The sequence below is a fragment of the Metopolophium dirhodum genome, chromosome 1 (assembly GCF_019925205.1).
Source record: "Metopolophium dirhodum isolate CAU chromosome 1, ASM1992520v1, whole genome shotgun sequence".
In the NCBI taxonomy this organism is placed as follows: domain Eukaryota; kingdom Metazoa; phylum Arthropoda; class Insecta; order Hemiptera; family Aphididae; genus Metopolophium; species Metopolophium dirhodum.
In genome coordinates this window covers 19,868,094-19,894,572 of record NC_083560.1, presented here as the reverse complement: position 1 = coordinate 19,894,572, position 26,479 = coordinate 19,868,094, and the positions used below count along the sequence as shown (strand labels likewise).

Here is a 26,479-nt window from a genome sequence, read left to right as displayed (position 1 = left end):
AGTTAATAATATTGTTGTTTACTATCTAAAATTTTCAAAATAGAAAATACATTTCATTGATTTTTTATTATTCTTGAATATCCTAACCTCTGTTACCTAACCTCGGTTTTGTAATAAACCAGCGATCACAGTATGACGGCCCGCTTACAAATTTTATCAGACCTGCAGACATAAGCGTATCTAGGGAGAGTTTTGCCCCCCCTAGTGTGAATATTAGCTATTTTTCGTTCAGGTAAATGTAAAACTTTGACATTATAATATGTATTAATATTATTACTTTAGTAATTATTTATCGCAATTGTGCTTCACATCAGTACATAGTAAATAATATCATTTTAGATTCTGAGCAGAGTGAGTTGGTGCTTTTAATAGGTAAAAATTGAAAATTCACAGTCCTTTTTTATAATAATCAGGAAAATTAAAAATAATATAAGGAAACATGGGAATTTTTACACAATACCAGTTTTTGACAAAATCGATATAGCTATTTTTTTTTATATTCTGAGTGGAACGATTAATGTATTGATTTTACAATGATGTGTGTTTTTTTTTTTCATTTTTTTTGTGTCTGTCATCACCTTTTAGGGCAGTAAAAATGCTTGGATTTTTTTCAACAGTATCTTTTCTGATAGGAAAGTGAATCTAGTTGGTACTTAGGGGGGGTCAAAAGTAAAAATTTCACAGTAGTTTTCAAAAGCGCCGTGACAAACAAAAGAAAAATTAAGAAAAAACGGGAATTTTTAAGCAAAATCTGTTTTTGAGAAAATCGATTTTGGTTTTTGGTGTAACTCTAAAACAAATGAACGTATATACATGAAATTTTCACTGCTTGTTTATATTTGCAATTTCTATACACGATAAAATTTTAAAAATATTTTGATTTGTTTTGAACTGTTCCGAACATTTTCAGTTTCCAATTTTATTAGTATTTTTTTCTATGAATGTCAATAAAACTTTATTTGTTGGTTATAAAATCTTGAAAATTTAATACAAGGCTCCTTCTATATTGTTACAATGATATTTGAAAAGTATTGAAAATCCTTAGTCACGGTTTTTATTTATAAACATTTAAAGTTCAAAACTTGAGAAAATACGGAAAAATCATGAAATTTAGCAAATTATTTTAAGTTGAGAATTCATAAAATTTTTTTTTTTAAATCTAAGATTTGAAAATGTAATACAAGATTATCCATAAGTTTGTCTACCTTTATCAAAAAAAAAAAAAAACGTCTACAAGAAAGTCGAATTCAATTTTTATGAGCGTTTGAAATTCATATTTTTACAACATTTGATATTCAATCGGTTTCTCATGTAGGTAACGATTTTCTTCTTATTAGTTTTTTTTCTATAAATATTCAATAACATTTTATTTGTTGGGTAAATAAGCGTGAAAATCTAATACAAGGCTCCTGGTATATTGTTCCAATAGCAGTTGAAAAATATTAAAAATACATAGGCGCAATTTTTTTTTCATAAGCATTTAAAGTTCAAATTTTGACAAAATGATATTATATCATTGAATTTAAATTTAACACTATCCATTACAGTGACCTACTCGTAACCTACTGTACAGCAGAGCGACATCCACTTGTCCACCTTTTTTTATTGGTGTAGTAAGTAGGTAGTAAGTAGGTGGTAAGTCAAATACACATAACCGTATAAGAACCTACTGAAAAAAAAGATCACAAAATTGTATGTAGTTTTTCCACTTTATACGTAGATATTTTCACTATCAGTCTAAATAATTTGAAAATTGAATAAAAATTTGCTTATAAGTTGTTCATATTTTTAAATTTTATAATGAGAACAACTTATGAGCAAATTTGTGACATGTACCAGTTGCCCCCAAAAGTACTTTTTTTATATAAATTCCCTCCAAACAACTACAGCAAAATGTAGCAGTTGCCCTCAACCATTTTACTCTTATTGGAGTTAAAACTACTGTTGCCGCGACAGCCAACGAGACGCGCCAATGAGTGTACGGCTGATCCAAGGTCGGCGGCGCTATTACACAATGGTTTTATCGGCCTATTCGAAGCGATATGCCGATCATAATATAATAGCCAGTTTTGGCCGTTAGTCAGTCTGTCACCATTCGTGCTCCGTACCGGTGTGATTTGTGCGTGTTCAGTTAGATCGTCGAAAGGCTTACACCGCGTTTTAATCGGTCAGTGGCCAGTGCGAATATACGAATTTCGTTGCACCACAGGTCGGCAGTGTCGTGGCAGTATTATATTATATCCGTCGATATATAATATTATAGACGTTGCTGCGTCCGCGCCCGGCACTATACGTGATCGTCAAGTCATCCGTAAGATCAGCACCACGCGCACGGTGTATACCATCCTTGTACCCTGCACCGCGTCGTCAACGCACGACATGGGTTGCAGATAGCGGCGCTAAATCGGTCCACCGTCGATTGTTCAGATTGTCCGCCGGCTATTCCACCGGGCGCTCGCCATCAGCTGTCGGTGCATTGTCGTACGCGAGTTTTGCCGTGCACCAGCGAGCGTTTATTGTTGTTCGTCTCGCCATCGTCAGTCACGCCGGGAGACGATCCCCGTCTCAAGTTTCAACCCACGGTCATCCAGGGTGACGTAACGTTACAAATTATTACTATCTATATTTTAAGATATAATATATTATGTTATTATTTAGTATAGTCATAAGCACCCACCCCTAGCCCATTTGTTGTACGAATTATTAAGACGATATAATAAATTATTATCGTTAATTTACGTTGTGGTGTCTTATCAGATCTCTCTTTGTCTTTCCTCACTGTCCCACTTCTTTCTCGTCTTAATCTGACCAACATCAGGCAAGTAGGAAACCGTGAAAGTCTGCTTCGGACCTACTGCCCAAACAACTACACTAGATTTTATAGAGTCTAGAAAGAGTGGCGTAACTGGGAAAAAAAACTAGGGAGCTCGAACTAATTTATTAACCAAAATCAAAACACTGAACCTTGCGCTGGAACCTTCCCGCTAGTTAAAATATATTTTTATTCTATTCATACCTAATTATTTGTTTTTACACTAGTTTTTAGACTTGAAATTGTGTGTCTTGGAAACAAACTGTAGGTAAAATAGTAGGTTGTATGTATATCTACAAATTTTAATAAATAATATTATGTATACTTACTTAAGAGTTCATAATAAAAGGTTACATATATTTGGGGGGGGGGGGGGTGATACCTTTAATACCTTTACATAAATTAATATCGACAGTTTTGTATTCATGGTTATAAGTTATAACCATACTACAACTACTCGTTGTAATCACAAAATATATACTTTCATATAATCGTTATTCAGCTGCACCGGCATAGATAATAAAGTAATGGATAGGCAATCAAACACTTATCGATGTTCCAAGACTGGATAAAAAGTGAGGCTATTTTTATTTTATATACAGTAGAACCTCGATTATCCGAACCTCCGTTATACGAACCCTCTATTATCCGAACTATAATTAGCGTATACGAACGTTCTGTTATCCGAACATGAAAACTCGTATCGGACAGGTATTGATAATTATGTCAAAAAATATAATAAATAAAATAAATTTAATGTATTTAATTATGTATGTATGTATGTACCTAATGTATTTCTAATAATTTAATGTATTTCTGATAATGTAATGTAATATGTAATGTAATTCTAATAAAATATTAATAATAATAATAAATATTTAATTATACAAATAATAAATAATTAATACATAATATTATAAACATTTTTTATTTTATATTTCCAATATCCGAACTTTTGCGTATCCGAACTAGGTGCGGTCCCAATTAGTTCGAATAATCGAGGTTCTACTGTATATCATAATATATATTATATTGGGTAAACAGTATAACTATAGGTATCCGAATAAGTGATAATTTGCCTTAGTTTCCCTCCCCTTTCAAGCCCCTCCATGAACACGACCTCACTTGAGATAAGCATAGCCGTGGCCAATCCATTTCTTTATTATCTATGTGCACAGGAGCTAACCGGAGCTAACATGGAGCTAATAACTAATAATAATAATAAAAACTAATAACTAACCGGAGCTAACCTAAACTGCATTCATGGGATTGCATGTACGTCGGTAGGTCATACGTAGGTCATAAACAATGACAAACATATATATAAAAAAAAAAAAAATACGTTGAAAATCAAAAAAAATTTTGGTGTGAGGCGGATTTGCGGTTAGGCGGACGTTAAGACTGCTCCGGTGCGCGGCCGGTGACCGACCACGTAGTGCACAGTGGAGCAATTATATTATACATTAAAGTTATATGAACCCGATGCATGCAAGGGGTGAAGAACACTAAACTGGCTAGTAGCCAGAGGTCTGCCGTACGGCTGGCTGACGCCACCTACTGCGAGCGCCTCACGGTGTTTGATACGAGTTCGGTTGTATATATACATCGCACATCGACCCTGGTAATAGCTGGTTAGAACCAGCCATGGATGTACTGTCCATAACGGCGGAGACGTCCATGCCTGGGGGACATCACGCTCTGGTAGTGGCGTACAGTCACCACTGGCCTTCTCGACCGAACATCACACACACCTCAATAGAGTGCAATGTCCTTATCGTGGACATAAAGGAAACTTGATACCAGGGATTTGCACCCAAAATAAACCGGAACTCTTAAAAACCCTTAAAACAAACGAAACCGATATAACCAGAATAATTCTGTTTTTAAAACATCCGAATTTACCAAAACCAGAATAATTTTGTATTTTACAATCTTCATGCGATATTATATAATTTTTTATGTATTTCTTGTGTTGAGTTTGATTCTGTAGTTAGTTGATTTATAATAATAATAATTAATTAACAGTGACAATTTTACAATCAATCATAGGTAAATTCAATAATTATTTTCTTGAAAATAAAATCCAATAAAATCATTAATTGATTCTGATTAAACCAAATCCACAAATACTAAATTATTTCTTATACCTAATATATTACTTAAAAAATTATAAATTACATAACCAATTCAGTATATAATAGAGGTAATATATAACGACATAATCTTAGGTAGAAGATAAAAAATATTATTTAATTTAGTAAACCTTAAGGGGATTGGAAGCGGTGATGTTCTGTCTATGTCTAACACACGGGCAACATAGGATTATAGACGTGTTCTACTTCCATCGTACCGATTAATCTAGTGAAGCGATAAGAATTCTGAAAACAGATATGAATTTTTCGTCAAGTTTTCTGGAGTACACCTTTCCCACATTTTTGATTTTTTAATTTTAACTTCTCCAAAAATTGAAACATGTCAATTTTTTAATTACTCTTTAGTTTTTAATCTTTTGTTACAGTATGAACTATTTATAAGAATCCTTTTTTAAGTTTTCCATCCGTAGCAATAAAAATTGAATACTTTATAAATTTTTAGCAAAATTAATTAAAAATCTCCAAGATTTTGATAAATTTTGTCAAAATTTAAACTTTAATAGGTTTTTATAAAAAAAAAAAATCGTGCCTGTATGATCTTTAATATTTCTCAACCACAATTATAACTACTTATGAGGAACTTTGTGTTGAATTTTCAAGCTTTCTGACACAACGAATAACATTTTATTGACATTTATAAAAAAATAAGCAATTGATAGTTTAAAATGTCTATAAATACCTCAAAACGACCAGAAATATTTTGAAAAGTTTATCATGTAAAGAAAGTGATAAAATAAACATATTTTGATGAAAATTGAAGGTACCAAGTGTTATTAGTTTTGAATAACAAGAAAATAGGAAAATCGTTAATTTACATTATCGTTAATTAATTTGTTAATTTACAGGTGTAATATAAATGTAAATGTCTAGCTCCAAAATCTCGTAAATTATGAATTTGTCTTTTCGGTAGGTAAATCATTTTTTTTTTCGTTAAATGTATAAAAACATAAGAGAGATTTTGTATTAAATTTTAAAAGCATATATATAAAAAGAAAAATTTTCATGAACTTCAATCAAAACAATCTGTCAATTTTCGTGATTTATGTACAATTTGTAAAAATGTTAACTTCAGGCGCTGATTATTGTGGATTTACGTAAAGCTTTTTTTTTAATTTCCACTAACATCAACTTATGAGGACCGTTGTATTACGTATTTAAGTTTTTGACCGACCAAAAAAATTTGTAACGACAATAGTTAAAAAAAAGTAATAAATCTCAAAATATTTGTATGCATATAAATAGCTCAAAAAGTGTCGTAATATTTCGAAAATGTTATGGTGCATAGAAATTGCTAATATAAACATTCAATGAATATTTCATCTATTTCAGGTCATTTTTTTTAGTTACATTAAATAAAAAATCAGTTTCTTCCAAATTGATTTTGCCGCTTAACCTTGATTTTTATTTGTTTTTCCTGACGTTTTTGAAAACAATTGGGAACTTTTAACCTTAGACCCCCCAAAGAACGAATAGTTTCATTTTTTTTGCATTAAAAGACACTGTTGAAAAAAATCAAAGCATTTTTTCTGTCCCAAAAGGTGATAACCGAAAAACACATAATAAACACACAATAACAAAAAAAAAACACATCGTTGCTCTACTCAGAATATAAAATATCAAATTTATTTTGAAAATTAGATTAGGTCTATAAAATGCTTAGGTACCTATATGAACTGATGCATGGCTTAACTATTACCTATATTATTTTTTAACTCTAGACTGTATTTCATATAAATGTACCTATAATGAATAATTTATTCACTATAAAAATTTAAACTTATTGCCTATGATTTTAAATAAAGTTGCTTATAAGTTGTTAAGACATAGACCAGGGATATCCAATCCGCGGCCTGTGGTAGATTTTGATGTGGCCCTCACTATAAATTAAAAACAATTGATTGTATATAATATATTAATATTACGAGAAAACTTTATTTGTGGTTTATCTTCATTGGCTCCGAAACCAATATTCCGTGTCATTTATCAATATTTCTGCTTATTATTCGGTATAGTAAAATCATAAAAAAATGTATTGTTGTATTATAGAATATAATTTAATCATTAGATTTGAATGTATTATTATTAAAAAGTAGATGGCCCACAACAACTTAAATCCATATGATGTGGCCCAGTCTTTTTTTATTTAAGAATACGTATTGGAGTATAAAGCAAAGTATTGTTGAGAAAAAAAATTATTATTTACTGTTATGAATAAACCTACTGAATATAAACTGTATTTAAGGATGCAATAGTTGATTTAAATTATACAAAACACTTTTTATTAAACATTCACAAAAAACGAAAATTGATATAATAAATATATGTTTCATCATGAGTTAGTCATATGTGTGTATTATTACTACCGAAACGACTATTAATAGTGCTAATTAGATATAAAATGTGGTGGCCCATTAACGACTACTCAACTGAACACACAGAAGTTTATATTACTTCTTGACAATGATTCTATGGACCAGGTATTGATGTTAGGTTATACACTTATATAGTATTAACAAATTTTTCAGATTTATTTGTTTCTCCGTCAATCACATACAATAAACCATCTGAATTGACTACTCCTATAAAAAAATGTTATTCAAATTCAATATTTTTTTTACAGAGATATATAAATAAAAACAATAATTATTATTATATTCACTAGGTATGTATCGAATTATTCATTATTTATCATATAATTGAAAAACGTAGTGTAACTTACTTACCTATTAGTTTATGCTATTTTAGACCATGTATTTCTAAACTCTGTTTAAAACCATCTGCAACACCATCAGCTTCCATACTTGTTGCACCTTTTTCCAATTTATAAAACATGTATGTTCAGGTGGATGTAATTTTTTATTTTTCGCCCTCTTGCAAATTACACAAAACCGATTTCTAATGCCCACAAACAAAATTGTTTTCGATCTATAACCAATTATGGTTGCCTGAAATTATAAATGTAATATTAAAATTTGTTATTCATTTGTATATACCAACATAATTCAATTTTTATTTATGTAGATTATATTATGAACAATGAACATGTTTTTTACATAAGTATTGCAAATTTCAATAAGGATTAAATAAAATAAATAATTTTCATATATTAAAGTATTTATGTACAACAATCAATTTCATATATTATGTATTATGTTTAGAATAAAAATAAATAAATACATATTCGATACTTACAAATCAAAACTATTTAAAATGTTACTAATATGTATTTAGGAGATTCAATTATCGTACCAAAAGTACTCCAGGTCACTAAGTTACAACGTAACACATTTACTAAAATCTATTTAATCGTAATGAAATTATTAGTTTATATGTATTTTAAAAAGTAATTGGGTTATAAATATAAATTGAATTATATTGTATAATAGTCTGTATGCTTTATTGATTCGTTAAATTTTTTAAGCAAACAGGAACTTAAATCAATAAATAGGTTGCAAGTTCACTTGAGGTAAGAGCCATCGCACCACACGCTAAGAACCATTTTTCATTTTTAAATCCATATTCAGTAGATACCCAATAAAAAACTGTTGAATAAAAAAAAATGTATTGAACTAACTGGGATTTGAAATTAATGTTGAGTACAGTAACAACTAAACAGTACATGCCATGTTTATTTTATTTTTATTCCAATTAAGTTTAATTTGTATATTGTGTTTGATATATTATAAAGTATGTAATACTCAAAGTGACTACAAGGGACATGAGACAAAATCCTTACAGTAGGCCAGTGCACCTTAGGTAAATAATTATAGCCCACTGCCCATAAAAAAAAAAAATAATAATTGCACCTATAATCATGTATACAATGTAATCAGTCATACTTGAAACCCAGTGAATTTAACACTCGTTAGTCATTATACATGTTATTTCGTTATTAATTCAAATAAATAAATAAATAATAAATTTTTTAATTCATTACCTGAAAGCTCTTGATTTGCATTCAGTGATGTCAACTATATAACATGATGCAGCCATAAACAATGCACCATAGCCACCACTTACATCAATAGGTATGCTGCACGGCAAAAACATTTTCAGAGACAGACTTGGCATCGTAGAAAATACACTGTACATGCAGTTAGATATTACCAGACCTTAAATTTGAAGCGATTGTACAATATAATATATTAAATGCATTATATTATAATTTAAGGACATACCTAAATGCAGATTATACCTAACCTGAGATTGCTGTTAATAACAATGGCAAGCGACCGTTTACATCACTCCAGAGGCCTAAAAACAATGTCGTTATACAAGTCACCAATGTCTCAATCATATTTTTAACCAACTGTAAATCTGCCACAGCTGGCTGGATCTACTGAAGTCATATTGTAACAATTCACAGACTTATTTTGTCAGAAGTCACTATGAATGTATACACGTTCTTCCAATAGATTAGTCTGCACCGTCACTAAAATCAATATATTAAATTAAAAATAAAAATAATAAGTAAAAATGTTACACCAATAGTGGTTATAGGTTAGATAAAGAGTAGGTCATAGGTGGTATTAATTATACAAGGAGTAGATTTTTGAACAGTAAGAGTGTTTAGATTTTAAACTTTAAATGAGGTTTCTAGTAGAAAATTGGATCTCGTTGGTATTTTGAGGGACAAACGTAAAAGTGTACAGTATTTTTCAAAATAATCAGAAAAGAACAGTTTTTTGTATCTGTGTACGAGTGATATAGACAATAAGAATAATGTTTAACACATAATAATATAATACTGATATTATATTACCTACACATTTTGGTTTCCTTACTTTTCATTATTTTACCATGTTCTTCAATAGAACAAATACATTATGAATAAATTTATTGTATGTACAGAGTAATAATAAATTAGTAATTTAACTTAAAATTTAAAATTTAGTATGAAAAAAGAAAAATAGTAACTAGCTATGTAAGTTCTTCAGTGAAATTCTCTTTTACCTCTAGTACGTAATTGGTCAGAACTACAATCCAAAATATGTATAAGTAAAATAAAAAAGAAATTAAGTTGCAACAACATTATATTCCTGGAGTAGTGGACAGTAGTGTATGATATATTATAGATCTATAATAATATGACAAATCGTGTCATTTTAGAAATATTTGAGCAGTTGGTAACAATTATTTACAAATTTTTCATTTTTACAAATAATAATATGTAGGTTATATTATGTCCAGCAATCAAGCCAATCAATTTGAAAAGGGGAGAATTTTATAATTGATTTATGAACTTAAATAGTTTAATTGCCAGTAAAAATAACTTAGTTTCTTTCAGTTGATTTGAAAATAATACATCAAGTTCAATTTTTTTTGAAATTTAAGTTTTTATAAACATGTAAATATTAAGATTAAAATAAAAATAAAATAATCCAGTACTATAATAATACAAACATTTCTGTTATTTTTCTTGATCAAATAATTTTGTATATAGAAATATTTTAGTAGATTAGATAGGAATAATATTATAAGACCTTAAATTCCTATAAGATGTAAAAACAATTAATATTTGTTAAACTATTAATTGAGATGTGTATAGTTAAATATTTAATATTCATGTAAAATGAAATAGGTATTTACACTGTACATTACGATAAAAGTTCAATAAAATTGTTTATTATAATTTAGGAAATTAGAAAGAATGCAGACACTCTTTATATAGGAAAAGTATATTAACTTTTTTTAAATTGAGTGATGTATTTTTTTCCAGGTTCGGAACTTACAATACAGTAAAGTATAAGACACGTATAAAACATACAGTATAACTACTTAGTTTTGTACGTTTTATACTGTATAAAAGTTTTTTTTCTATGGCTTCACTAAACAGAAAGTATCAGGTATAATTCACCAAGTTGATATGATTTATTAATTTGTTATATTAATTTATAAGTTTATACTTAAATACAATTTAAAATGTACCTACAGTATATTTTATCACTATTATAATAAATTATATATTTCAAAGGAAAAAAATGTATTCTTAATATTCCTTTTTATATTAGTTGATATTAAGTTTTAAACGTGTGGTATCATAATATTATAAACATATTATGTGTAATGTATAAAACGTTTCATACCCGTATAATACCAACCCTAATTTTTTTCTATATCAACTTTTAACTTATCGAGTAAAATTTATGATTTGTTAACTGTTCACTTCTAATTTGTTGATCTTGTGTTATCTCAACTTAACTTAACCTAATTATTTTCATTAATTTGCCCGACATCACCTTTGCTAATTAGGATGTGATAATTTATGTTTTGTGTAAATAGAATGCATACCTAAAGTTACTACCTATACGTCAATAAAAAAAAAAATTTTAAAAATTACCTACAACTTATAATACTGTATTATGTATCTAATTTTGTTTACTAAAATATTAATAACTATGTCCATCACGCCAATACAACGTTCATTTACTTTGGAACAATGAAACAGTGGCTTTTACGATTTCCGAATGTGTGCTATATTATATTATATATATTGTGTAGGGTTTGTAACACATCCGTAACAAATACATGACACAGACTGGTCTTCTTGTGACGGTTCTTCTGAATATGTGGCAGCTATGGTATGAAGTAATTTTCTAATTTTCATGTACTACAACCTAAGATAATATACAATTTAAAATAATAATTTTCGTGTTGAATTAATTTAAGATACCTAAATTAAATAACAAACCTAATTCATCTTTGTCTAAGGGACAATCTTCTTTTTGGTGTTGTAGTATTTTGGTTCCGTCTATACTATGTTTAGATTGGCTATTCAGTGATTGAACCTATTTTCAAAATATTACTTGTGGCATACCTGCAAGACTACCCATATTATTATTTATTATAATTAATACTACACAGGTAAACCGTTATGGAGTTACATATATTATTATATCATGTTACATTTAGGGGTTGCAACGATATATCGATTTTTCTTTCGATGATATCGGGTTATCGATATTTTACCGCCGATAATATCGTGATATCTCTTGAATCGTGAGACGAAATTTTAAATTTCAATACAATATGTTTTAATGCACTGTTTAAGAATATATGGATGATTATTTCTATGTTGGTAACACTGACCACCTATCCCATTAACCGAGACCATAGACATATATAATAATTAGATAGCTGAATTGTGAAAAAAATTCAGGCTCGGCAGCCATTTGCTAATTTGTCAATGTTAACATTTAAAATCTTAACCTATAAAAAAAGTTGATAGAAATTACATTTATATATAATAGTAATAATAATAATATTTATAATTTTTAGATATATTAATTTATAAAATTATATTTTGAGGTTATGTTGTTTAATGTTAACATAACACGTTAGCAAAAGGCTGTCGCCTCACTTATTAAAACGCGGGAGCATACTACCATAGGAAGTCGGCTGTCTAAGTATTATATATGTCTATGGTTCTGACAATTGTACATCAAAATATTTTTCCTATCCATTATAGTTTTCAACATTTTTTAGTTATTTGCCTTTTTCATTATAATGGGTTTGAAAAATGAGTACCTTACTGGTAAGTTTAATTTGTATTTTATTTTTTCTGAGGCACTTATTTCAGTGTAAAAGTTGTGATTTACATGCAATGTTAACAATATAGTATGTATTGTTTTAGTGTAGATTAATAAAAACAATGTTAAAAATAATTTGTATTAATTTTTCATTTACTAATCTTACTAAATAATGTGAATATAATACAGCTTACCCACTTAATACTTATCCTAATAAAATATGCTTGATTTCTGTATTATTCTTTATATAAAAACCACTTCATTACATACTAAACATTTAGTCTAGATTAGCTTATACTATAAATAACATATAACATTATTTGTAGTATTAATCATATAATATTATAGCAAGATTGTAGAATATGATAAATTAAAAATAATAAGTTATAATTTTAATTTATTTATTTTTAGGAAACCAATAAACCAGAACAACATTTTATTGGATTTGATATTGATGATGATGTATGAATAATTATTGAAAATAAGAAGAAATGTAAGTTTTTTGTCTATGATATATTTATACAGCTTTTGTATTTAACTTAAAATTAAATATGTACCAATTTTTTTGTTTATGACTACGTTTAGTGGTAAAAATGGAACTAAGTAAAGAAACAGGTGAACCTATGGAAGTAGAAAAGCCATCCGTTCTTAATAACAATCTTGTTAATAAAAAGAAACAGTCTAAATCAAGTAGTAAGTTATAAGACTATCTGTAAACATGCTTATGTTCTTATATTTTATATCATGTATATTATGAATGTGTACCTAATAATAATGTCTTATTTTTATGATTGATTTATAGTATCATCGCCAGAACCTAATGACGTTAAGAACAAACGGAGTAATAAGAGAAATAAGAATGACAATTTACGCAGTGATCCCTTAAAATCTTTGGAATTACAAGTTCCCTCTACTTTAGGTGAGTGACCCCCAATGTATAATACATAGATATGAAAATGAATAAAATCTCTCTGTATTTTTATGGAAAACAAGTAAAAATCTTCCAATTAATTTACACTTAATGTAAATACACACTCAACATTAATTTCCATAGGTTTTTCTGTTTTAACGTATTTCTCATGATGCTAGTTTTAAGTCTTAATGTTCACAACTATGTTCAGTAGTCTGACATATTTTGCCGATTATTACACAATACGTATGTGAATGTTGTGTGCTCCTTACAAATCAGTCTGCGTTTGCAAAAAAAAATATTATGTCAATATTATTGAGTGAGTGCAACGCTCACTTTATGGATACTAATAACATTGCATGTCAATATAAAATCAAGAAATATTTATAAAAGTCTATTCAAACATGTGTCGATTAAAGGTATAAATAGTATCGGATGAATTTAAGTAATAAATAAACAAGTGGTTCCTTCTCAAAATACTAATGAGGTGAGCCGCACTCACTACAATACCAATGACATATTATCCTTTTATCCTTTGATACCATATTATCCTTTTATCATTTTTGTAATATGTAATTAAATTCTAAAATCACTCAAAAATCACAGAAAAAAACAATTTTATGAAAATGCATTTGATATATTATGATGCTAATGGGTCTGAGAGAAAAAACAAATATTGTGCCGACATTTTATTAAACTTATAAACTTAAAATTTCAATATTTAAAAATAAAAATATCAGAGAAATTATAGTATTATATATTAATTTTTATATATCTAAAATATAATAATGCTCTATTATCTTTTTATCATTTGATTAAAATAATAAATAGTTATATTGTGATTTTTACGTGTGATTAGATTGATTTTAACATTTTAAGTTGAATTTTGAACTGCAACTATATTATGATTTTTACTTCTCAGTTTTTCACAGATTTTTAATGCAATTTTATCGAATCATAAGGTTATGCCATAATTATATTATTGTATACTAATATAGTGCCATTTAAATTATCTTTAAGGGAAGTAATAATCAAGTAGTTAAGCTTGACAAAAGTCTTGGTCAAATGGTCTTGATAACACATAAAAAAAAAATACAATTATCTTTTTTTAAATTTTATATCATGATTGCTAAACATAAGTATTGAAAAACATAAGAATGATGTGTAGCTATAATGGAATATTAAGATGATATTTGTTTAATTTGATACCCTATATTTATATATCTTATGTTATAAAAGTTAATAGTACCTATTATATTTTAGGTTCAGTATGAGCTTCATAATATGTACTGGGTTTACTTACTTTAAATGAATAATAATAAGTTTTAAAAAAGATAATTTTATCAAATTATTATTTATTTTTAATATTTTTAGAACTTAGTACTCCAACATTCAACCTTACCTCTTCTAACACTAGAACACACCGTACTACAGGTAGAAAAAATAATGTAGATATCACGGATGCTATTTATAAACTTCCATTTGAGCATGGTAAGTAAATTATATAAATTATCTATTTGTGTGTATATTTTGTGTTTTATAATTTTCAGGTTGGAAACGAGAATTAGTATACAGAGCATTAAGTGAATTTACTATTCGTAATCGTGCAAGTAGAAGTGGTGATGTATACTATTATTCTCCAACCAACCAAAAACTTAGATCATTACGAGAAATTCAGGAACAGTTGGACATGCTATCTAATAAAGATCTAACCATAGAAAATTTTACATTTTTAAAACAACCAATTGGCATGAACGATCGATCTAAAGAACTGATCAGAGATGCAAATTCTAAATTATCTAAAGTAATGAAAACAACTTTTATTTATTTTTATCTATTGTAGCAAGTTATCCCATAGTCTAATAACAATTTAAAAAACCCATTTAAATTTGTCAGCTTTACTTTGTATATTATTTTTATTTCCTCCCTGCTTTTTCTTTAATTCTTTAATACCCTTAAATATCGTAAAAATAAATATTTTGAACCGAGAAAAATTGATGTTTAATCTTAAATGGTTTTAATAGTAGATAATGTTTAAGTTAAAGAGAAGAATAGCTTGATTCATTTTTCAACCTCACACAGATTTTGATAACACATTAACAATATCTGGTTATTTGATAATATTTTTTTTTTAGACTCTATAACTCAAAACCATTTTGTTAAAAATTAAAACTCTTACAACTTAATGTCTAGGTTTATTTTACTTTAATTATGTTTTAAAATCTTTGAATTAAATTTTAAAAAGTTTTGTTAGTGCAGAAGATTTAAGTTTTAGTTTAGGAAATAAGTTTGTCATCCCTAATTTTTTTCAATTATTATTATATAAACTTAAATATAATAAATATTACTTGAGTAATTTTCCATTTCCCTTCATACATTTTATGGTTTTAGGGAAACTCTTTTGTTGGTGTTGCTGTTAGACCTAAAAAATCTAAGACACCTGTACAGCGGCAACCATATGATTTTGAATTGTCAGATGATGAAAACAACAAGTCTTCAAGAAAAAGGAAAACTGTTCTTAAAAATGCTAAGAGTTCCTTTAGATTGATATCTAAAAAAGGTAAAAGTAAATATATTTTATTATTATTTATGAATTATGAACAGGGATTCAATTTTAATTGAGTATATACCATATAAAAAATTTGTTTTGCACTTAATATATATTTATAAATTATTAAATAAACCTAATTCAAATAATTGATTAATAATAATAATCAACTCTTGCAGTTGTGAATTGGTATACTCGCATTATCTCAAATAATACTGCATATCATTGTAATATTATAAAATAAACACATAAGGCAATCTGAAATATTTAATTAAAAGACAATTCACTTTTTTTTAAATTTCATACAATATAATTTTATATTTGGTGAAACTCCCTGTGTATTTATTTGTCTATTAATCTGAGAAATAATTATTCATTTTATTGTGAAATTTAAATACAGAACTGACATTTTACATTATCACCTAGGTACTTCAGAATCAATGAATACATCTTCATCTACACCTGAACATATATCTGAAGACTGCCAAGCTATTCAATCTAGTGCATCACCAAAAGTTACTTCTCCAGAACTTGAGAAAATTGATATAAATAACACAATAGTTAAAAGACGGTAACATATTGGCTTTGTTTTTTATTGTTAATGCTTAAACAGTTATTGCTTATTACTTTATTATTTGGCTTCACAAATGAAACGCAAAATTAAGGGGTTGTTATCCTTATGCTTCCTTCATAATCCTTCCTCAATCAAACCATATACGTGAATGGATAAAAATATGTTGTCAACATCAGATGGTGAACTCATTATGCATACACCTTGTGGGATACGGTGCCCGAAAAACGATGACCCTGCCACTTTAATGTGCGCTCAATGTCTGGTGTACTATCATCCAACATGTGTCAATTTAAATGTTAATTTAAAAACTATTGGTTATGTATGTAAAGTAAATAATTATTTATAGTTTTCTTTATTTTTTTCAACCCCTATTTGTTATTTACTAATTGTTTCATACATGGTCTGAGGCAAGGCCGTAACTGGCAAAAAATTTCGGGGGGGGGTCCAACATTTTTTTAAATATAGATACTAAACACTTCATTTTTACGTTAATAATATAAAATTGTATTATTATCATTATTAAAAACATATTAGGTCATTATTATAATATTCAATTTACATAAACATAATAGTTGATTGTTTATATACATATATAGACTATTTAACTATTATTCACATTACAAAAGCACAAATCAAAAAAAAGATAAAATATAAAATAGGTACAATTTTTTGAATATTAAATTTACAAAATAATTATTAATTTATAGTCTATAAGCATGCAATATGTCGACTATTTTATTATAAAATAAACTATTTTACTAATATAAAATTTTTATATTAGTAAAATAGCTCTATCTTTTTGAAGTGCAAATTTATTCAGGACGTCTTCGGGATCCACTTTAATATTTCTATGAACACTTAATAATGCTAGGCCATTTAAACGGTTTTGTCCAATAGCGTTTCGCAAAAATGTTTCCGTCCGTTTCAGCGTTGAGAACGTTCTCTCGGGTGTTGCAGTTGAAACTGGTAATGCAGCTAAAACTTTTAATAAAAAGTATATACACGGAAACAAATCAGAATTACAATTGTTTAATGCTTCAACGGCTGTACTAGGACGATCGTCCTGAGAATGTGAGATCCATTTCCTATTCCATAGTTTAATTTCTGTTTGTAATAAATCCATATCTATATAGTCAGAACATAAATTAAAATCTGAGGCTGATATTGCAGCTTTATAACACATTTTTGGTATTAATAAATATAAAGAAGACAAAACTGTTTTGTGTTTTGAAAATGTATCTTTTAGTTGTTGAATAAAATCGTCATAAAAAGGAATAGCAATAGCTATACGGAAATATTCTTCTGTAGAGTTAACATTAACGTTATTTCTATTTTTTTGACGTCCAACTAGTCTTGGTATTTTTATCTGATCCTCTCCGTCTATCAACTTTAACATATTTGTTGCCTTTTCAAATATTTCTTTAAATGTTTGGTTTATATTGATTCGCATGTCTTCAACTTCATTCAAAACAGTTTCGACAAATGTCACTGTTTCACTTAAATCACATGTTACTGATTGTAATGATTTACATAAAGGTAATGTTAATGAAAATAGTGTGTTAGCTGTCACTAAACTAATAACAAATTCACTAGTTGTTATGCTATGATATAGATTTAGTGCTTTTGATGATGTTTCAATATCATGAAATAATTGGAGTTCATCTAAAGTGTCGACAATAGGTTTATATATATCTAAAAATCGAATCATTCCATCGTGGTTTTCGACCCATCGAGTTTCACACATAGATGTTAATTTAGTCCATTTTTTTTCGGGAATAAATTCTTTAATTTTATTTTTTAACAACTCAGTTCGTCTAGCAGAAACCTTAATGAAATTACCTACTGATTTAATTGTTCCGATACAATTACGAATGTAATGAATATTCGAAGAATGTGCTAGTGCTAAATTTATACTAAACTTGTGAGTTGTGACGATCACATTTTATTGTAACTAGTACCATTGATTATAAATGCTAGTACCTAATCGTATCTATTGATCCTAATCTTTATTACGGCGTTAAAATAAAATAAAATGATAAATTTAATCTTATTTTAAATTACTGTTTTAACAAAAATATACAATTATTATTTAATACAATTTATAGTTTATAAACTATATTCACCGCTAAAATTTTTCTACTTTTAAAAATTTCGGGGGGAGGGGGGGGGGGTCCGGACCCCTGGACCCCCCCTCAGTTACGGCCTTGGTCTGAGGCCTAATTTAGTTTGCATGTTAAAACTAGTGGTCTTTATATGTGCCCGGTCGAGAACATAAATAAATATTTATAATGCTTTCAAGTACAACAAAATAATTATAAACCTAATTTTTTTTTTTTATCAAATTTAACAGGAATTCAGAAATCAGTGGTTCTTCAGGAGAAATTGCAACATCTTCCGCATCCATGCAATCATTAAATTACATGGTTAAAGTATTGAGACATGTTTTTGAATATTTGAAAATGGATGAGCTATTATCAGCTTCTAGAGTATGTACCGCCTGGAATATAATTGCAATGAATAAATACTTAGTAAGTATAACCTTAAAATGTCATATAATGTATTTTTGCTTATTTATTAAATATTTTTAGTGGCAGAATGTTCGTTTAAAAAATTCTATGGTCTATGATTGGGAAAGGTTTGTAGACTCAATTGATCAACAAAGAACTAATACATTAGACACTAGACGTATGTTGATACCCTCTAAAATTGAAGACTTCGAAAGTTTTTGGTTGCAATTTTCAAATGCAATGACAAGAGCAAAACAGTTAAAATTCATTGAATTGTATAGATGTCCTGTCCTTGTTGTTGAAGATATTATTTACTCATTACCTCAAATTGAAGTACTTAATGCTTCTTCAATAAAGTAATAAAGAAAATATAATACATTTTTTTCAATAGTTTCAATAATTAATTTTATTTTTAGAAATCCAAATTTGATGAAAGCGTCAAAAAATCCCAAAGATTTAATGTACTTAAACTTAAATTATTTGGGACAAATGAGAAATCTCACAGAGTTAAGACTAAAAGGTTTAACTGGAATAAAATTGACGGCATTGCCATCATTTGAAAATTTAATAAATTTGAATAAATTTGTAAGTTTAGTAATAATTAATTATATGTATAGTTAAAATATTTAATAAAAGAAAAGTATGACATTAACTCTTATTATTTTTATGATTATCATTTAGTCATTAACCTCTATTAAAGAATTTCCAAAAGAGATCTATCAGAGTTTGAATACTATTACTGATAATATTGAGTTTTTTGAAATTGGTGATTGCCAATGCTTAACAAAGGATTTTGCCGTGTCACTAAAAAGATTTGTCAATTTGAAATCATTGAGATTAGAAAATTGCTGTAATGGATGGGATCAATCTGCACAGGATGTTTTTACTGTCATTAGAGGTCTTGAAAAGCTCAATGTTCTGGAATTGGTAAACATAGAATTCAGTAATTGTGTTGAAGATGAATTGGAAAAATGTGATGGTATTAAAGCTTTACTGATTATTCCTGCTTATGTGAGCCAAGTATGTAAACTTCTTATGAAATATATTATTTTATAACATATATTTATTAATATTAATCTGATTTTTTTTTTTTAGTCCGCAACTACTAACTGTCACCTGATTGACTGTCTCAAGAAACTCTCCAAGACATTAACATACTTGGTTTGGGGATTAACTCATGAGTTACTTCGTGTTACAGACTTATTTATAGCTCAATATCAACAGAACCAGCATATTTTTGGTTATAAATTAGATTTAACCCATACCAAAGAAGCGAACAACAATATACCTATACTCAGATCAAGAATACCTCAACAGCGCCCAGTAGATGAGGCTACTACTAAAAAAGAAGAAGACAAGTTAGATAATGTTAATATACTTTCAGTTCCTGATCTAGAGAAATTGTTAGATACTATGATGCCTGATGCTAAGATTAGGGTAATTAAAGTTCCCTTTTCAGGAACAAGTAGAGTTTATTTGATTGATCAGTTTAATGATATTTAAATGGAATGTAGAATATGCATTTGTTTCTTTACATGAGAAACCTTTTGCAATATAATTCTATTTTTTGTGACCAGGAAAATTTTTTTTTTGTACTTCAATCTGAAGATTTTAATAACAATTTGAATTATTAGTTATAATGTATATGTATTATGTTTTTCTATATGTATAATTATAACTGATCATTAATCATACATGTTATCATACATTTAGTAGATTTTTAATTGTAATAATTTTATTTCATTTATAATTCAAAATTTTTTTTTCATTTTTAAAATAATATGAATCTATAATTTGAAAATGTAATTCTAGCTATTCATTGCATATTTTGATTAAAATCTAAATAAAATTAGGTTCAAGAACTTTTTAATAACCAGTAATATTCTATGTACTTTTTATGAAAAATTATTCATGCCGTAGAGAATCATTTTTAAAACTAAAATCAATTGTCTTTAATTTAGATATGATTTTACAATAAAAGTTGGTACATTTTTTTGTTATAAAATAAATAATTGAATTTAAATAACTGATGATATATCTTGCTTGAATACAAGAAGGTAACTTATTAGGTGATCTAAAAATCAATGAATATAGGTCCTAGTCTTGATTATCTTGGGCCGTGGTCAATACCCAATACCAATGTACTATAATTATTGTACTATGAAGTGAGAAGTGTAGAATGGTGTGAATAGGTTCACAAATTAATTTAAATATTTTGAAAATGTTATTGTGTATTTGTACATGCCGTATGGTAAAAATTTATATACATAATAATATGTATACTTTGCGGCAAAAACTTTTAGGTCTCATATTTTTTATAAATATTTGAAATTTGAATATTTTTATGAATTATTTTAGTAATTAAGATCCCGAGACAACTAGTTTTCCTATGGTGGCTAATATGAAAGTTAATCAATTTTTACTTCAGGTGACTGATTTCCTAGACATTCCAACACAGTCTTCAACTTTACACTTTTTACAGACAAAAAAAACAACGTACATAAACTAGGAGACCGTATCATTTAATTACCGATTCTCGTGGACCATGGGAGATTTCTATACCATGTTTACATGCATCCATTAATTTGAATTAACTCAATGCATATTCAATAAATTTGAATTAAAGTACCTGTATACATGCGCAACTAAAACCGTATTAGTATAATACATTTCCACCAAACCAGTTTACGTTGCAACGTTTACATGCACAGTTTAACCCTTTATAGGGCAGAACAAAAAAAATCACCAGATTGTTCTGAAAATTGGTATACATTCAGTATGGAGTACTCTGATTTTGGGAAAAATATTGGAAAATGTTTAATTTGTTTTGCATGATTGGAAAAGTGGTGGGAAAATAGTTTCCCTTTGCACCTTTACGACCGTGGGATTTACTGAACGGGCAATGGTAATATATTTCCCACTTATGCGGTTACTTAGAAAAATATACAAGCCTCATTCAAACTAATATACCTAAATATAATAAAAATAAAAAAAGTAAAAAAACATTAAAAACACGACATTTCTGTAATGCACATCCCTATAAAATGTATTTAAAATTCATAAATAATAGTAAAAAAAAAACAATTGAACTTATACTTAGTAAAACTAAAATTGATAAAAAATAAATAATAATTATTATATATCTTTAAAATAAAAATCAACAACCTGATACATTTCTAGTAAAATAAAACAATAAACTTCTGGAATTTTCCATATAAATAATAAAAGTAATGAAATAGGGATAAACAATTTTAGGTAGGTTTGTGATATGGTACAAAACATTGTTTGCATAGTGTTATGTCGCATGTAGAACAAATCATATTGGATCTTTTTTCTTTTGCTTTAGTGCTACACATTTTGCATCTTCTATATTTATCTATGAATTTTGGCATATGATTAACTCCAGCTGTAAAATCATGAGCGATGGAAAGTTTTTGTTTTTTTTTATATCTTTGTTCGTGGGGGGAAGATGTATTCTTTTTCCTGCATGAGAAATTCCCAATAAGCTCATCCGTTAATCTCGATCGAAACTCTAAATGTGTAATGTACTTTTTTTTATTCTTGTTGCAACTTTCTTTATATAAAATATAAGAATTAACAATAGCAGTATCAACTATATAATAAAAAAGTTTAATCCACCACTTCCTCGACTTTTGAGAAATTGAGTATGGAGACATATATTGATCAAATTTGTCAACTCCTCCCATGTATTTATTATAATCTGATATTCCAGTAGGGCACTTTACTTGAATCCTTTCCCCTTTACCATTTTTTCTCAGTACTGTAGATGTATCTGAAGAGTTATGCATGTTGCTAACAAGTGTCACTGGTTTACTTCCTCTATCCTTCCATCGCATAATACCAATATCTTCACTTTGGGCATATTCAATGTCACCAGAAGTATATTTACCATCATTTTTCATAAGGTGTTTTGGATAATACTTTTTGTTTACTCTAAATGTTCCACATGCAAATAAACCATCACACAAAAGTTTAAAAATTAGAGGTATACTGGTAAAAAAATTATCAAAAAAAACACAGTAAAATAAGTTTTTCAATTTTTTGGTCAAGTATAACACAACGTTTTCTCCTAGTCCATACTCAGGTATTCCATTTGATTTTTTTCCAGTGTATATATCAAGATTCAGTAAAAAACCACTATAAGAATCAGCCAATTCCCATATTTTGAAACCCCTTTTAATAGGTTTCATGGGCATATATTGTTTCATAGTGGAACGTCCCTTATATGCTACCATGCTTTCATCGACTGCCAAGTATCTTGATGGGCGATATACAGATTGATAAATATCTTTCAAATGCGTTATCATAGGACGAATTTTATATAATTTATCAAAATCCAAAGAATTTCTTGATGGCATTTGGGAATTATCATTAAGATGAATTAACCGTAGAATTTTCAAAAACCTTTTTACAGGCATGATTTTGGCCACACGTTCACAAAAAAAATTAGGATCATTTGACCAATATAACCTGATGCTAGGTAAGCTATGGTAACCCATAAAAATTAAAATTCCAATAAATGCTTTTATTTCTTCAATGCTTGTGTTGATATTAACATTTTTTTGCTGAGCATATAAATTTGTTTGTTGAACAATAGTTTGAAATATAGGACCAATCATCAATTTAAATATTTCTATTGGCGGCATTTTATAAACGTTTTTGTCTACTGGACCTTGTTCTTCTCTAAATCTAACTTTTTTAAATTTTTTTGGAGGAAATCCTGACTTTACAAAATTAAATTCACCACTCATATTTGGATTAGAAACATTGTCTACGTCTAAATATATGAGTTTGTTTTCACCACTTATATTTGGATTTGAAATATTGTCTGCTTCTACATTTAGGAGTTCGTTTTCAAGATCATCATTAATTAGAAATATATTTACATCAATAGGTAAGTCATTAACTTCATCTAAATCTACAAGTAGTTGCTGTTGCTGAGTTGGTACATAATCTTTATCTTTATCACTGTCATCCATTTCCTCATCTGAGCTGGACATAATATCTTCTAGCAACTCCAAATCATTATGTATATCTGACAAAATAAAATTATCTATCAATATATTTTACCAACAACTATAATAATTAATTAGAATACTACTTGATATAATTAGATTTAATTAATAGTAATTTTAATTATGTTAAAGATTATATATAACTATTGGTACCAACTATATTAATGTTTTCATCATAGTTTTATTTTTACAGTACAATACATTAGTTATTGCAATGTTGTTTATAAGAACATATTCCATACATTTACATAAATATAGGTAGGTACAAATTTATTTTAGTAAAATAATAAATAATGTTATATAGGTTCTAGGTACATATAATATACTAAATTGTATAATACAATATTTTTGTACCAAATTTTTTTTATTTTTTATAATATATACAACAAATACAAACAAAAATCTAATTCAAAATATTGAACAATTATAAATTGAAATATACCTTGAGAAGTAGAAGGAATGTTACTATTTGTTTGTTCAATATTTGATACATTAGGCACCTGCACTTCAGCTTCAGCCATACTAGAACCTGTATGTAAAAAAAAACTTTTAATTAAATATAATTATAAATTAAAAAAATAATTATTTGGTTTATTTACCTGATGATCTGGTAGATAAATGCCATACTGGTTGACTTAGAGAGTTATTTGCATTGGTGGTACAGTCTTCTGCATCAGAATCTCCTCCGTCTTCCGAATCGAATGCCATATCATCGGTAATAGCATTCAACTCTTCTAGAATCTCATATTCTGATAGCATCTGGGAAAAAAATTGATAATTATACGTAAATATTTTGTAAATGGGTCATTTTTGGCCCCAAAAGTGTTTATTTATCGAAAGAGTATGAAATAATGATTCAGAATATACTTACTTCAAGATTGTTAGTGAAGTTTGAAAGTATTTTTTATAAGTTCAAAACCACAACTACATATTTGAAAATAATATTCAATTATTTTTATAAATTGATAACACAGAAAATACATTTCAAATAAACCGTAAGATAACACAGAAAAACGCGCTAAAATGTTATCTTTAAATTAATATCACCAAAGACTTTATAAGTTAAGCTGCTTATTTATTAAAATTAAAACAAATAACAATTTTGATAGGAAATTTATTGGAGGGAAAAAAAGTGTATCGCCTGTGGGCAATGGGTAGATAATTTCCCACTTTGGTCGTTATCGATTTATTTCTCTTATTTGAAATGTTATCAAATACATATAATTGACACTGTCGTATACAGAAAAAAATAACGGTTTTTTTCAAACAAGTGGGAAAAATATTACCTGTGACCACACAGTGCTAGAATTTTTTTTCTTGGGTGGGAAATATATATCCCCTTGCCCTATAAAGGGTTAAACCGATTTAACTTAATTTGAATTAATCAAATTTTTTCCCCCATGAAAATATTAATTATTTCATTGATGGCATGATTGTGATTACGCGATAACATTATTATAATTATTAATTTATAGTAATTAATTTTTTTTTTATTGATTTTTAGGTTTTTTATTAATCTAAGTTTTTATTAAATTTGGCATTTTTATTTAACTTTTTTTTTTCTTTGTATTAGATTGTTTTTATTCAACTAGGCTTTTATTAAATTAAGAATATTTTTATTCTATTTGGATTTTTTTTATTCTTATTAGATAAAACCTGTTTGTCATTTTGACTTAAATATATTTATGTAGACTGAATAACTGTAAAAATAATCACAAAAAATATAAAACAATAATAATAATAATATCTAAGATACTTAATAATAATAATAATAAAAAATTATATAAAAAATAAAACTATGTATAATATAAACTAGGTAATATAATTACAAAAACCATCTAAACTATGAAAATTGAATAAATCAACCTAACTAATTTCATTAATTTATGTATAGGCGAAACAAGTGCATAATTTGTCCTTTGAAATGGAATGTAACATGTTTTTGTGGATTTAGTTTGACATTGAGGAACATTAAAATTTAAGCAACTGAGTAAATCAGGACAGTTAATAAGACCATTTACTATTTTATATAAAAACTTCAAACCAATAATTTTTCTCCTTTCAGTTAGACTAGTTATATTTTTTTAGTCCTCAAAATGAATGTGCTTAATATTCAAAAGGTACCGAATGTGTTTAGTAATGTCCCCAGCCTTCTGAAAAATGCATGCTGTGTAAAGTATTTGTTGTCCAGGAAGCAACATTCCAAAGGAGGTGCTATTGCACCCTAGAACCCCCCTCTGGATCCGCCCCTGGCTCTAGTATTGTCTTATCTATTCTCAAATTTTAAATGATTCAATGACAATATTAATAATAATTTTGACCTAATGTAGCCGTTTTGGATTGTAGTATTGTACTTAGTATGTCTACATTTAACTCCTATCAAGTCTTTTAAAACAATTACTAAAATTAT

The 26,479-nt window shown here is 27.6% G+C and overlaps 1 protein-coding gene across 2 annotated transcripts; it reads left to right on the top strand.

Moving 5' to 3' along the window:
* The first annotated feature begins 2,103 nt into the window (after window positions 1-2,103).
* On the top strand, window positions 2,104-20,840 carry LOC132935201 (uncharacterized). Of its 2 annotated transcripts, none has more exons than XM_061001676.1 (13): window positions 2,104-2,592; window positions 12,906-12,987; window positions 13,080-13,187; window positions 13,297-13,413; window positions 14,779-14,895; window positions 14,955-15,208; window positions 15,796-15,964; window positions 16,379-16,523; window positions 18,877-19,054; window positions 19,115-19,389; window positions 19,450-19,618; window positions 19,715-20,053; window positions 20,129-20,840. In XM_061001676.1, exons 3-13 carry the CDS (start codon window positions 13,088-13,090, stop codon window positions 20,534-20,536), a joined length of 2,271 nt encoding a protein of 756 aa, XP_060857659.1. In that variant the 5' UTR covers window positions 2,104-2,592; window positions 12,906-12,987; window positions 13,080-13,087; the 3' UTR covers window positions 20,537-20,840. The 2 variants fall into 2 exon arrangements, with proteins under 2 accessions (XP_060857659.1, XP_060857660.1); XM_061001677.1 differs by having other exon boundaries at window positions 2,104-2,597.
* The last annotated feature ends 5,639 nt before the right edge of the window (window positions 20,841-26,479 follow it).

Excerpts from the sequence above, each read along its gene's own strand:
- LOC132935201 (XM_061001676.1), top strand. The coding sequence starts at position 13,088 with ATGGAACTAAGTAAAGAAACAGGTGAACCTATGGAAGTAGAAAAGCCA. Across the intron at positions 19,619-19,714 it reads TAATAAATTTGAATAAATTT|TCATTAACCTCTATTAAAGA; the intron begins GTAAGTTTAGTA and ends ATTATCATTTAG. Across the intron at positions 20,054-20,128 it reads TTCCTGCTTATGTGAGCCAA|TCCGCAACTACTAACTGTCA; the intron begins GTATGTAAACTT and ends TTTTTTTTTTAG.